This window comes from Gymnoscopelus braueri (genome assembly GCF_963280865.1).
Source record: "Gymnoscopelus braueri genome assembly, chromosome: 20".
NCBI classification, from domain to species: domain Eukaryota; kingdom Metazoa; phylum Chordata; class Actinopteri; order Myctophiformes; family Myctophidae; genus Gymnoscopelus; species Gymnoscopelus braueri.
This window is the reverse complement of record NC_137622.1, coordinates 20,962,533-20,977,692: the sequence shown is the minus strand read 5'-3', so window position 1 is coordinate 20,977,692 and position 15,160 is coordinate 20,962,533. Positions and strand designations below refer to the sequence as shown.

General features: G+C 43.4%; 1 protein-coding gene across 1 annotated transcript in view; it reads right to left on the bottom strand.

Annotated features, from left to right (window-relative positions):
- The window catches only part of slc16a2 (solute carrier family 16 member 2), a 28,988-nt gene that overhangs the window by 11,929 nt on the left and 1,899 nt on the right, over positions 1-15,160 (bottom strand). The window contains exons 2-3 of the mRNA XM_080416760.1: positions 5,530-5,674; positions 4,414-4,912 (exon numbers count right to left, since the gene is read on the bottom strand). Coding sequence (XP_080272886.1) covers positions 4,414-4,912; positions 5,530-5,674 — 644 coding nt within the window. The remainder of the gene's footprint in view (positions 1-4,413; positions 4,913-5,529; positions 5,675-15,160) is intronic.

Below are 15,160 nucleotides of genomic sequence, written 5' to 3'. Positions count from 1 at the left end.
CACATATCGGTACCACCTGGGATGGCAAATTCTAGTTGGGATTTTTTTATTCCTATACATCCCTAGATATTATTTTTGTATGATAGACCTTCCTGAGGCCCAGCTAAATTGGGGTTATCAGCTGCTAAAGTTACCACCCCTCATTGAAAAATGGCATTTTAGACACATGTGCATATCTTGGTATTGGCTCACGTTCAGGACATATTACAATGTTTTATATTTTATGTTTGGTATCATTTTTAAGGGGACACTTTGAGCTTTCATTCAAGCCCTTTGGTGACTATGTATGATAAGTACAGTGGTCACTGGAGCTCTTCAAACCTTTAATAACCTTTTTTTTTCACAATTTCCGCCTAAACCATATATTTTCTTTTAGTTCTGTGGCATCAAGAAACATCAGAGACACAAAATACAACAACTGGAATACTGACATGACCCTAAGGATTCAGGAAATGTATAATTTACCCATAGTATTTCATTCTGAGGTGGTCATTTTCAGCCTTATCTTAAACAAGCACTTTTTATGAGAAATAGGGTAAAACTAGAAGGTAAAACGTAGCCTTCTACCTACGGTGAAGCAAAAAGAAGGGTGTTTCTGTGAACAACTCGTTCGCAATTTACAAAACCGGGGTTACGGAAGTAACCCTTAGTTTTGCTACATTGCTCTCTCGTTGTTCACATATGGGAGATATAAACCCCCGGAATGTATCTACAACCGAGATACCACATTACCTGCCCCAGCGCCTGGGCGCCAGGGCCACGCCCCCCCTGGGACGTGACCCCCTGGCGTCCAAGCACCCCCAGACCCACCGGGTCTAGGGGTAAGGAACAGGAAAAGAAGTGGAGCCCTGACAGACCGAAGTTTGCCTCATAACTAATAAGCAGGCACAGCCTGTCTATTCTAGTGGGGGGGAGGGCCCTGACAGACCGAAGTCCGCCTTATTAATCTAAGGCCCAGACGTCGGCCTATCATACACTAAAGTACAGGGGCATGAACAGATCCTACGGCCGTTCTATGCACCTACCCACCTTCAGGTGGAAGCCACACCCAGGACTGCGTGCGCCATGGAAGACGCCGCCACGCCCAGGCTGTAGAAAGCAGCGAAAGTCGAGGGAGACGCCCAACTCGCTGCCGTGCAGACGTCCTGAATGGAAACCCCTCTGCAGAGGGCCCAGGACGTCTATACACCCCTAGTAGAGTGCGCTCTCAGGCCGTCAGGCACTGGGGCCCCCCTACTAGTGTACGCCAGGCGAATAGCCTCCACAATCCAGCGGGAAAGCGCAGACTTAGTCACCGCCTTTCCCCCAGGCCCGGGGCCCAAGGAAACGAACAGCTGGCTGGGTCGGTCCTGGGCCGCAGTCCTCCGGACATACAGCCGCAAGGCCCTCACTGGACAAAGACAGTGCAGCCTCCGATCCTCCTCTGAGGCAAACGGAGGCGGACGAAAAGCCACCAGCACGGTCGGCGTTACCACCGCCAGGTGGTTCTTGGGGATGAACGCCGGGTTGGGTTTAAGAACAACCCTACCGTTATCACCAGCGAACCTCATGCACTCCGGAACTACCGATAGGGCATGCATATCGCTCACCCGTTTCGCTGTTGTCAGCGCAACCAAGAGCACCGTCTTGAGCGTGAGGAACTTTGGTTCCACCGTCTCCAGTGGTTCAAAAGGAGGACGAGAGAGTGAGTCGAGCACCAGGACCAAGTCCCACGTGGGAAACAAGGACCTGGAGACAGGGTGTTCAGGCAACGCGCCCTTCATGAACTGGCACACCAGTGGTTGTTTCCCTGCGGTTTTTCCATCGATACCAACATGGTTGGCCGAGATGGCCGCCAAGTATACTTTGATTGTGGAGAAGGCGTTTCCCAGATCCAACCTATCCTCAGGATGTCTGCGACCGAAGCCTGGAACGGGACCACAACCGGGGACTGGTCCAAGCACCACTCCACAGATCTAGGTCTGCGGGTGTGGGATGATGAACCCCGCCTGCTGCAGCAGGTTCTCTCGCAGCGGGAGGGGCCAAGGTCACTCGTATAGGAGGGGAGCTATCTCCGACCTCCAAGTGCCCCATGCTGGAGCCACCAGCAGCACCGTCAGGCCCCGGAGCCTGATCCGTTCCAGAGTGGGGTGGATCAGCTCCAGCGGAGAGAACGCATAAAGTAGCCCACCCGGCCACTCGTGCGCCAGGGCGTCCAACCCCAGCGGAGCCTGGCCTTTCATTGAGAAAAACAGCGAGCATTTCGCGTTCTCCTCTGATGCAAATAGGTCCACTCTGGGCCGCCCGAACCTGACCTTTTTCGGCCGGTGGGGCTGTGAGCGCCTCAGCGTGAACAAGGACAGTGTGGAGGTTCCCCGCTGGGGCTGGGCCGGGTGTCGGGGGGCCGCGGTCCGCCGCTTGGGCGTCATCCCGGACGGCCTCCCCGTCCCCCTCGACCTCGTCGACAACCAGGTAGTCCCGTTCGTCGTGCTGCTCGGCTTGGTAGGGAGTGAGGACGTCGTCATCAGCCTCATCGTCGCCGACCGAAACGATGCTCCCCGGCGCGGAAGAGTAGTGGGAGGCCGAACGGTGCTCGGTGTGGCCCCCGGGTGGGGTGGGATCGGCTCCCCTGTTCAGAAGTCCAGGTACATGAGAGGCGTTGATTGACTCCAGGTGCGTGTTGCACCATAGTATCAACCTTCGTGCCAAGCCGTCCAAGGTAGGAGACCGCAGGCCTCCTTGCTTGTTGATGTAGGCCATGGTCGTGGTATTGTCCGTCTTGACCAGAACGTGACATCCACTGATGTGGGGTCTGAAGCGCTTTAACGCCAAAAAGACCGCCATCAACTCCAAGTAGTTGATGTGGGCCGCCCTCATACTGCGGTCCCACACACCCCTGGCCACTAACCAAATAATAGGCCACACCCACTTCATCAACTACTTTAATTGGACACAGGTTTGTTTAATTTATAAAAATAAGGAGCAGTGTGATGTCCAAAAAGTGTTATATAACTTTTAATATGTTGTTGGCTATGAATGAAAATCCGCCTATTGAGAAAAATAACAAAATGTCAAAAAATATAAAAAGCTGCTCCTATGGAAAGGCTATCATATTTTTATTTACTTATATTGGCCCAAAAAACAATTTAGTATAGGTAAGGTTTTGCCGACTTAGTGGTACCGATATCTGGTCTGGCCCAAGGACTAACAGTCCTTATCAGCTAGTAGAATTCCACTCCACTGTCTCCTCCTTTCTCCTGTCTTTTGATAATAAAGTGCTTGGCAGAGGGGAGGATGCGCCATTGTAAGTTGGGATCGTGTCCAGTGAGATACATGGTCGTTTACAATCCTCGTACGAGTAAAAGAGATCTCGTGTGTCACGTGTCTTTCTTTATCTGTGTGTGATCAAACAGCAAGGGGGTTTAAGATAACGATCAAGAACCTATCAGTCGTCTTCACCGGCTCATTTTCCCTGCCATCAAGCATTCCACTGCCCTCTGCATGTCTCCCACATTAAATGAATGTCAGCAAACCCATGGCGCAATAGCAAGGGTCTCGACATACGTCTCTCTCTGACCCGCTTCTCTCTTGCCCCCTCCGTCCTTTTTATTTCTTTCACCCAGACTCCCATCTCTTGCTCTCCCATTCTACTGGAAATGTCCCTATTTTAACAGTTTGGCTCCTCAGAGGCGAGCCGTCAAGAAGAGTATGTCTGTCTGTCTGTCTGTCTGTTTGTTTGTATGTCTGCGTGTCTGGGCCTAATCTCGCAAACTGCTGGACGGATCAGCGCCAATTTTCTAGTGCACACTGCCACCTCCACTATTTTTTATTTTTAAAATATTTAACTTAAATTTTATAATGAAAGTTAATGGGCTCTGATTGGGCTGAAACCTTGCCCAAATTTGGAGTCATACGTCATAGATGTGTCATGTCATCTATGACAGTCTGGCCACATGAAGTCCCAAATCCACATTGGAATGATTGACTGAGTAAGTTGGGGGGACCAATGGCCCCTTGCCTACTTCTGGCACGCCTGCTCAGACCACACCCATCTTCAAACTCAGGCTCCAGTGAGATCTCAACTACACACATGTCAAGTCAAGTGTGATGCTATCACGTTGACAAACTCTGTCCACAGACAGACAGACAGACACAAAGACCTGGTAATGTACTGAAACCCACTTCTGTGGAGGTATGTGCTACACTAGGTATCTCCAGGACCACATTTTGCCACATCAGACAACAGGTGCACATTCAGCTCATACAGGAGAGCAGGATATAAAAAGCTTATTCTGACTGAAAAGGAAAAGTAATGTCTGCAACTCAATTTCTACCAAACAAGCTAAAACAATAAATAGTTTCATCATGATTTAACGTACAGCACCATTTCATTCAATGTCACACCACACATTTAACATGAATACAGGCTCTTACTAGATGGATATACGGCACGAAGTAGCCGAGCACAGCCGTGGCGACTCCAAACGCCCACAATCTGTAAGTGACGATGTGAAACACTCGCAGGTTGAAGTACCTCCTGACCCGAGCCAGGGCCTTGCTCCGACGACTAACGCCCTGACCAGTGGCCCCTGACTGAGTTTCAGTGTCCGCAGGGCCCGGACCCATGCCTGGGGGTCCCATCCCTCCTCCGGCAGGGAGCAGAGGTTTGAACGTTAACGCCAGCAGGGCCTGGACGAGCATGAAGAGACTGAGGATCTGGAAGGTGGTCCTGAGGCCGAGAGGTTCCACCACCGTTTTGAGGAGAACAGGGATGCCCATGGAGAAGACGCTGGCACCGGCCGTCACCACCCCGTTGGCCAGGCCCAGCCGCCGGCGAAAGTAGTGGCCCAGGATGACCAGCGAGGGCTGGAAGGCGAAGGAGGAGCCACAGCCAAATAATATTCCGTAGGTAAAATAGCGAAGGCTCAGGGACCTGAGAAAACAAAGGGAAAGAGGAAAGGAAGAAGTTGATATGAGGATCAGGAAGAAAGAGAGGAGGAATGTTGATGAGGAAAAGGAGCATGAAATTAACACAGTGTATAGGAGAACATGTATCTTTATTTTGAAAAACAATCAGGAAAATGTGATTTGTTCTTTTCTACAGCATTGTTGCGGTGGGTAAGTGAGTATAGAGATGCAGAATAGATTATATCTATCTAACGTTTACTTCGTTTGAGTAAACGTGTTGTAATCACAAGATACTGTACATATACAGTATATCATCACTGTCGGGCAGAAACATTGTATGTCCAAAACTATTACTTTTTACAAAATGGAAAAATAACCTGTGTTCCAATGGATCCAATGTAGTTATTTAGTGAAGTCACAAGCTCTTGGTAATACCTTTCAGTAATACCTTTCAGTTAATATTTATGAAACCCCCAGACTTTTAACCTGGCGTCCCCCATTTTGTGATTTAAGTATAAAATAAGAAATGCATTTATGAAAAAAGAAAAACATAAAAAGATGAAATATGGAGATACACGTTTTCTGCCCGACAGCAATGATACGATACATTAAGCTGTTAAATGTTGTTAAACATTCTCTTACGTTGCAAAGGCCGTACTGAGCAGCCCTATGAAGGCCAAGGTAGCCCCACCGACAGCTGTCTTTCTACAGCCAAAGTGGTCTGTGAACATGCTGACCACTGGTGAGCAGAAAAATATCATCCCCATGGCCAGGGCTCCCACCCAAGCTGGAGGAGAGGAGAGGAGAGGAGAGGAGAGGGGGTGATGGTGAGTGAGGTGATGAGAAGAAAGAAGAGAAGAAATAATTAAGAAAAACATAAGGACAAATACGAAACACAATTCAACAAAGTCAGAAATGGAAATGGACTCCTTACCCTGCCCTGCATAACTGACACCATCTGTTACATATATTTAGTGTTGTTGGTATACACGTTTAAACTCAATGCCCCCAACATATGCAGCTGCAAAAGTTTTAAGCCTATTAAACTATTATATATCATGGAAACTGCTAAATACTGACATTTAGTCAGATGTAGTCTATAGGATTTCTTGAGGTGATTAAGAACCAAAGTTGATTAAGGGGGGTTCTGGTGCAACATCCAAAAAACTAATTCCAGCAAAACTTCAAAAACATGTAGGGGGAAAAAAAGGAAGAAAATAAATTAGAAGACAAAATAAATGTGAGGTTAACTGGACAATTCTGGTCTGTAGAGTAATAACAAAGAAGAGTCATATCCACCACAATTAAAAGGAAAATGAGTTTGAATAAGTCACGTTGCTGGGACAACCTGTACCCTGGGGTGTAAACAAACTCATATCTGGATCTAGTTCCCCAGAGACCAAAGGTAGCTTTAATGTCTGCCTTGGTGTCTGGACCCAGGGTCATCCCATCCCAAACGGTCGATGAAATAAAGACCAAAGCCCGGTAGCGTCTGGCAGACAGCCGGATAGACAAGATGCACAGAAGCGCGCACACACATGCACGCACACGTGCACGCATGCATGCACGCACAAATGCATGCATTCATACATGTACACGTAAAAGCACGGTCACCTAGATTTCACACTTGCTCGCTCTCTCAAACACACAGATGAGAATGCAGACAGGGAATGAGTAACTGTGGGTGAGTGAGAGAGTGTGTGTGTGCGTGCGTGTGTCTGTCTGACACACAATGACATAAACACAATTATGTACACACACACAAACATTCACAAAATCAAGGTCTGTTTGTGATGTGTGTGAGTGGGATTTAATGGAGCTTTTGGCAGTCGAGTCAGCGCATCACAAACACCTGTGCCCCCCCCCCCCCCTCACCCCATCCCACCCCTGAGCACAGCAGAATGCAAACATAATCAATGATTGTTCCCCTCGTAGTGCGAGCAGAAGAAACAGGTTGTACTGTAATTAATCTATGCTATAGATGTTCTGGTACATAGTGAACTGTACAAAAACAACAGGTCCAGCACTACAAAGTCCTTTTCTATAGGGATTGAGGGAGGAACTGGCTCCAGCTGTTCCATGTGGTTTATTTATCCAAAATGTAAGAAGAAAAGGAGAGATCTTCCCATTAAATATCTACTTCATACACCATGCCGATGTCCCCTACCATTTTGTTTGTTTTGGCTTAAGGACAAAGGGCTGAGTCTCAGCAAAGGGATCGGAGCCATGATGACCTAAGCCTGATTCGCCGTACCACGCTGCCCCAGTCGCACTGAAGATAAGAGATCTAAAAGCTCACAACACTTCTCAATCGCATCACAACGCGTTGTGTGAGCTTGTAGATTGGCTATTATGTACCGTAGTCTAGTGGTCTAACATGGACATCATTGGTTCTCATCATTGGTTCTCAAAGTGGGGTCCGGGGACCCCCAGGGGTTCTTGGGTGGGTGCCAGGGGGTCCCTAGCGAAATTAGTTAATATAGCGTCACAATCATTTGAACCACTTTAACCATATTTTTTACTTTGGCTATTCAAAAATAGCCAAAGTAATGAGTAATGAGCATATACAAGCTCATGAGCTATGAGCTTGTAGATCTGCAATTTTTTTTTAATTGTGAAAATTTGTGTAAATCTTTCTTTTCAAACTCAAATCTTTGCTTCTGGGGGTCCCTGGAACAAAATATCTTGAGATGGGGGTCCGCGACCAAATACATATAATTTTGGGGGTCCTTGACATGAAAAAACTGGGTACGAAACTAGAGTCTAGTTGATACTGCTTGGTTTCGTACCCAGTTCCCACAAAATAAGATGTATTGATTTTATGAGCGTGTTTATATTTGATATATTCAGCACATGTTCTCATCCAGTCTGTCTTACAGTGGTTGCAAATAGAGTCCAAAGGGAAGCACGTGGCACATCCCAATAAAAATGTATTTAGCTTGTACTGGGAGCTAAGACACAGCAGTGTGTGGACTTACAGTGGTTGCAACCATGAAATGACTTAATAACATTTTTTGTATTTCATAGAAAAAGTCCTTAACAGAATGGAGACCTCTTGCAGAAGCAGCAGAAAAGTTACACATTTAACTTAACTATTTTAAGAGCTAAGAGAAAGAGATAGCAAGTTTGTGTTGCACCATTCATTTTAATTGCATCAAACCCAATTTGTAGATAATATGTATCTTAGCATTATAATAATCTTTTAATCTATTCTTGTCTTGCTGTAAACAAAACAGAACCATAAAGACGCTGGTAAAAACATATACCACAAATACCTTTTGTTCAACAAATTAATATACAGTATGTCATGTACTGGAACGCTGTGGGACATTTAGGTGCTGTAACATTCTCTCTGTTGGGTGAGTGTTAACGGATCATGTTTCCGCATGTAAACAAATCGCTGGAGAGTTCTGCACTGTAAATCACATGGGCTTCAGTTCTTTCTGCCCTACATGCTGCCCTACATGCCTGTATCAATCAACAACTCAAGCCTTTAGCTCATGGCTAATCCAGAGTGACATTAAAAATATATCTGTGAGTCACATATTCACTGTCTAGTGACAGGCCACTAAAAACAAAACCCTAATTTAGCACAAGGGACAAACAACAAAGGTTTTATTTACAATATGTACTGTATAAAGCTTAAACAAGTCACAGGTAGAGTACATAGGCCAGTGCAACAAATGTACAGAGCTAACCCACTTCGAATAGTGAAGTCTGAACTGGCAAAGTTTCAACCCTACTTCTTTTGAGACCCTCATTGTCTGTGGAGTGTAGAGAATGAGATGGAGGGAGAAAACATTCTGCATGGGCAGCAATGTGGAACCATCTGTAGGGAAGCAAAAGGGGACAGGCAGCACATTGTGGAGGTCCTGGAACCCTTGACACTCTCAGCCTGAGGCTTTCATTCACGCCAGAGTCCCTTGGCCCTTCTGACCTCCACATCTCTCTGTCCCTGGGCCAAGCTTCCAGGAGAGCCCTTTGTTTTTTTCTGAGGAATTCTACAACTAGAGCCAACACTAATCAATGTTTGCACTTCTACAGTAGAAGCCTTGGTAATGCTAAAGTAGTAAAAGCACTATTGCCTAAGGACAGATGAATCACAAGCGGTGACAGAATATATTTAAGATATGAGCAATTTTGCGCATTGCCCACTGCAACCGGCAGCCGTAGCTGAGTGGGTAGAGAGGCCATCAAAAGGTCGCCAATTCAACCCTCGGCATGCTCATTTATTCTATATGCTTAAGTATCCCTAAGCAAGACACTGCTCCATGGGTACTGTATTAATATTATTAGCTTGCTTCATGGGTTGGAAAAAAGGACGTGAATAGAACACACATCTGTGGTCCAACCGAAGGGGGAAAAACAGCCATGTGTCTCATTCCTCCATCCTCCGCTCCACTTCTCTCTGTCTTTTGCCTCTTTCTTTCCTCGCTCAAGCCAAGCATTTTAGTGCACTCATTACAGAGGATTAGGTCTCAACACTTCAGAACAAAAGACAAAGAGTGTTGGGGAAACAGACAGCAGAAAAACAGCAAAGAGATGTGTGTGGCAAAGCTTTGCTTTCTTTCTGGGATGTAAGGCTGGTGAGAGAGGCATTCTGACAGCAAGGGAGTGAGAGAGACAGAGAGAGACACACAGACAGAGAGACAGAGGCATTCTGACAGCAGGAGAGAGAGAGATAGACAGACAGACTTTGGTCAGAAGAGAAAATTCTCCCAACAAGACTTGACTGTATATTGAAGGAACATCTTATGCCAGTGAGAGCACCATCAATCTCTCATCAGCTAGCTTTCAAAAAGGGAGTTTCTGGTCTGCTTGGTACATGCAGCGCCTGCCTGCACATATACAGTATGGACATTGTGGAATGTCTACTTGTATAAATATTTACTATGTATTGGCGTGTAGATATGTTTGTGTGAAAAGTTGTGAAGTCGTTGAGCGGTCTGCTTCCCTGCGCAAAATTAAACCTGCCTCTGCCTCCCTTCAGAGATTGTCTCAATCAGGCTGTCTCAACAATCACCATGTAATGATTGCCATTATCACATATGGGTAATAACAGCTGAAAAACACACTTAACAGCTGAATGAAGACGCTGAACCCCTTGCATGGTTTCCTCTGCCGTCGGTGTATGAATGTGTGTGTGAATGGGTGAATGTAATGCACAATCATTGTAAAGTGCCTTGGATAAAGGCGCTATATAAATGCACCATTCACCATTACAGAGAGAAAAACAAGAAGCATGCATCGCTAGGGATTTGAAATCATTCACCATGCCTGTGTTTAACTCTGTCATGTGCAGCTACTGTACTTGGCTTGCACTTACAAGCTCATCTGGAAATGGTACATCTTCTCCCATTAGACTAATTAGACAAACATTGATGTGCAGAGAATACATTTTGATGTTTTTGACTGCATCCATCAAACACAACATTCCAACTATTTTATTATAATTACTGTATTCTGTGTTGTGTATTTTGTTCAATATGTTTTTGTTTTTAAGCTGTTTAGTTTGAAAGGCATTGACGATAATTTCAGTACTCATAGAGCAAATGAAAAGATGAGGCTTTCATTCCTTCAGTGTTTGAATGATGAGAATATAAACAAACAATTTAATAATTGGCCACTTCTTGAGCACAGAGCCCAAAGACAAAACTGGAGTACTAGATTCCCTTCAATGCTTTAATTATAAGGTGCAAACATTTCAACACAAAGTGCCTTCTTCAGTGTCAACAGCAAATCATGTAATGCTTCCAATGTCTCAATGTGTAAGTAAAATGATTAGTCAAATGCATTCTTTTGGTTGAGTTTAATGCATTGTACTGTATGTGCAACTGAATCGCCTACATTTATTATCACATTTTGGACAGTGCACACTCTTACAGTGTTGATTATCAGAACACATTCTAATTCGATATAATATAAATTGGTAAAATATAATTTCTCAGGTTTCTCTCATTGTGAACGCCGGATGTAACAAAAAATGACATTGTTTTGGTTGTTGTGACAGAATCTGTCAAGTTGCTAATAAAATGCTGATCAGCCTCTCCAATGCAGTTTAAATTACATTACATTCTTTAGTACATGGACAAATTAAACTGCTCTGTATCATGTGACAGCTGAACCTAAGTGAGATCTGAAGGTGAATAGTCCTAGTATGCGTGTACAGTGTGTGTGTACAGTGTGTGCGTGCGTGTGTGTGCAGACGTGTCTATCTGTCTGATTGTACCTGCTTATTTAAATGTAGAGGTGTAGAAACTCAAGGTGGACAAAGACCCCCTGATCTAACCCAGACCCATTTCGCTGCCCTCAGGAATTCCAAATATGCCACAATTCTCACTGATCTGCCAACATCAGATTTATAGCTGCCCTTGATATCTGTTGAAATGTGGGAAAGCAGGGAGCCTACACTATCCAGCAGCAGACAGTATTGGTTTACAAACAGAAAATAGATGCTTATAATGTAGGGCTATATTAAGTGGCATGTAGGCCCATCTATTTTGGGCATAGACGAAATGTAAGAATGTAGCTTAGTGTCCGTGTTGCAATGCTTTCAGTGGTTTTTCACAAAGCACTTTGCATCTAGCCTATAGATTTCCCCGCCCTCTGCCCCTAGAAGAACATTACATTCCAGTCTCTCACACACACAAACACACACACAACTTGAGCATGTTCATGAAATATTTAGGCTATACACATAAAACAACAAAGTCTTATGCACACCTGGGTGCGTAGGCAGGGATCAGACGTATAGAATAAAATGAAGTGACCCGCACACCGTCTACACTTGCACAATAGGGAAAACTTTATCTAAGCAACGTTTTAGTCAATAGACCTTCAGATGCCCGAAGAAGATGCCTCTTACAACTCAAATGTCTGCCATTGTAAATACTATTAGATGTGCTTTATATGGAAATCAAAATGATGCCTGCACAAATAATTTTGCAAGTAAGACAGAATAGGTGGTGTAGAGTGAAAAAAGGAGCGTACCAAGTACATGCTGTGTGGTGTTTGGGATACTAGTGTCATCTGAAAGCTTTTGAGCACTGCACATATCTTATACAAGCTATATTTTTCTACTGTGTGCCCAGAGCCAGAGAAGTTGTGAGCTATGAGTGACTCAACTATAAGTCAACTAGTCACATACCATTTGTCTTTCTCATGCTGCTGGTGGACATCCTATTTCAGGTGACAAATGAAATTCCGCATTCAATTTGCCAATCCCTTTCTTCCACCACTCTCACATAACTACTTTTGGGAATTCTTTGCTGTGCCGCATTACTCATCGGCATGCCTGTGTTCAATCACAGATCAATACTCAAGAGGGATTTCTCTGCACACAAAGCACTGATTATTAAAGTTCTCAGAGATGTTACATTTCAAACAGTTACTTGATTTACCCTGGCCACTAGTCGGGGTTGGAATTGACTTCATCTAGTCACTGTTTTTTAGAATACCCATCATCAGCTATCATACCTGTAAAGTACTCTTCGAGCTCATCTGCCATTCTTTAGGGCTTTAATTCAATAAGAAAAACACCAACAAAGATTATTGTGGTAAACTATAGCCTCACTGTATTCTCGTGGCCCGTAAATCAACAGGGTCTACCTCCTCTGTGAATGAAATCTAAGCTCAGTGACAGTCATTGATGTCATTTTATGAGGCACACGACCAGCATAACAAACTACTACAGCAGTGGTTCTCAATGTGGGGTCCAGGGACCCCCAGGGGTCCTTTAACCTCTTACCCCTCTTATTCTGGCAATTCGAAAATAGCCGATCTGCAAGCTCAAAACGAGTCGCGACATGCAGACCAGCACAGACCAGTGCAGAACAGATCTTGAATATCAGTCAGCATGGCCAAATCGGGATTATTATCCGGTTTTAAATCTTCATGTGTGGCATGAGCAGTGGAGTTTTTTTTAATGGATTTGACAGTAACATGTAGGAACATTTACTATTATTATGGAACATTTTCGCCTATAAACGATCTAACGACCAAAATATATATATGCCAGGCTAGGGTTAATGTGGTTAAACTGACATCTTTCTTAAACCACATTTGTAGATGAAAGATGTAATAGAATTGTATTTTTACACATTTTCTCCCTGAATATTGTATTCTATTTTAATATTCTTTGAAGATTTTATTTACTCGTTAGATTTCTCAATGCCTCTAGCAACCATTTTATTATAAACTACATCCCTCGATCAGGCTGAAAAACTGGCAGCAAGGAAGGAGACATTACACATAATAAATCTTTTTTCAGCATTGCTTGCTTTGTTCTGTTACTGAGAGAGGCAAGGGGTCAAGACTCAGCTCGGTAGTTTAATCCTTTCAGAGTATGAAAGCTGTAATTGTCCTTTTCCAAGAATTTGATCCAAGGACCTCCTGGATGTAAACTCTTTAACAAGCCTGAAAAAGCCTAGGGAAGAAACAGGGCAGACAGGTAATTGATGTAGACTAAATTGCCATCAGATGCTTATAAGATACAAGACATGTCTTTTAGAGCACTGTTTCTCAACCAGTGGTCCATGGCATAATTGCAGGTGGCCCATGGGAACATTTTATATATATATATATATATATATATATATATATATATATATATATATATATATATATATATATATATATATATATACACACACACACACACACCGTGTATATATATCCTGTGTGTGTAAATCATTGCGTGCAGTATCATGCACCGAAAATAGCATATAGCGTATAAATCTGTCTTTAAGATCATTATGTTAAATATTAATACATATTTATATTGTAAAATTAAATTGTTGTATGGAGGTGGGATGGGTGGTTCTTGAGGATTGTTTGAAATTTGCTGTGTGGTCCAGAGCTCAAAAGAGGTTAAGAACCACTGTCTTAGAGTAAAACACTGTTTGAATTATGCCTTAAAGGTTAGTGTGCAAATGCATTGTCTACCATATAACTGCAACAAGTGTCATGTTTAAAATGGGACTATTGTATAAGATTTCTGGGAGAGGAAAGCAATTCCCTAGATTAAAATAAACATTCACCTAGGAATAGTTCCCCACATGTCCGTAAAGAAGTATGGGTGTAATTGAGCCTACCATGTACCATCAGGCCCACCTAAATAGGGTTCTCAAACTTTCTGATTCACAAAACCTAATGATAAAATATGAATATTCCCAGGCCTCCAATGTGAGCAAGCACATATTGATCGATCTCACACTTATAAGTCACTCTGGACAGGATAAGAGCGTCTGCTAAATGCCTAAATTGTAAATCGAGTTACAACACAAGAAAAAAGCTTTTTAGTAAAAAATCACAGGCCCTCAATGAATTTGAAATATCTGGCCAACAGCCTTGTTAAGGAGTGTTAGCAGTCTGCTTTATGATTACTTAATACTTGTACTTAATTATAATTTTCAAGTAGGGCTTGGCGATATAGACACTGGACAGAATCAAATATCACAAGGTTCGGTTGTAGATCAGGTATTATTTAGCTATTTTTGAAAAAAGAAAACATCCCAGACAGACAGTAGTCTCATATCACCATATCGATATATTGCCCATAGAAGTGTCAGGGTAAAATAACTCAACCCCCCAAGCTACACCTTTGCTTACAATAGGACAGATAAATAATGTTTTCTTTCAGCTTCTTCATGAACTTTGAGTTTTTTTTAAAGCTACAACTAACAGGTTGGATTAGGACATGTACATTATGTTCTTGAAAAAACACCTTTGACACTGTCATTATGTTCCTGTTCCCCATTTAATGTAAATGAGGCGGCACCAAGTCTTGTCTCTCAATTCAAAGAATTAGGCTACCTCAAGAGACACTAAACCTATCTCCAGTCCACTAATCAAATTTAAACCAAGAACACATAGGACAATAGCAATTAAGGAGTTATGTCGCAGAGTGGATTTTTCCACATTTCTTTCTCACTTTCTCTCCATTTCTTTGTTCTTTTTATTATAGCAGGACTATCAACATCTGATGCACTCAGTGAAGTAAAAAGAGCAAGCAGATGTGAACACTTGCTACTGCAGTAAAAGCCTGAGTTATAATCCACAACATACTGGCTCAGAAGACTGAGAGCTAAATGGAACAATCTGAAGTGCAGTAATGTATTCATGGTAGGCCTAATGTATACAAAGGCAAGCAACAGTCTGTGGCTGCCATACATTTTAATGTGTTTAATGTTAGTTTTAATGTGGCACATGGAAAATCAATTACTGAAATTAAATCACTGAGATCAAATCGAGGCATTTTTACGTTATTATCCAT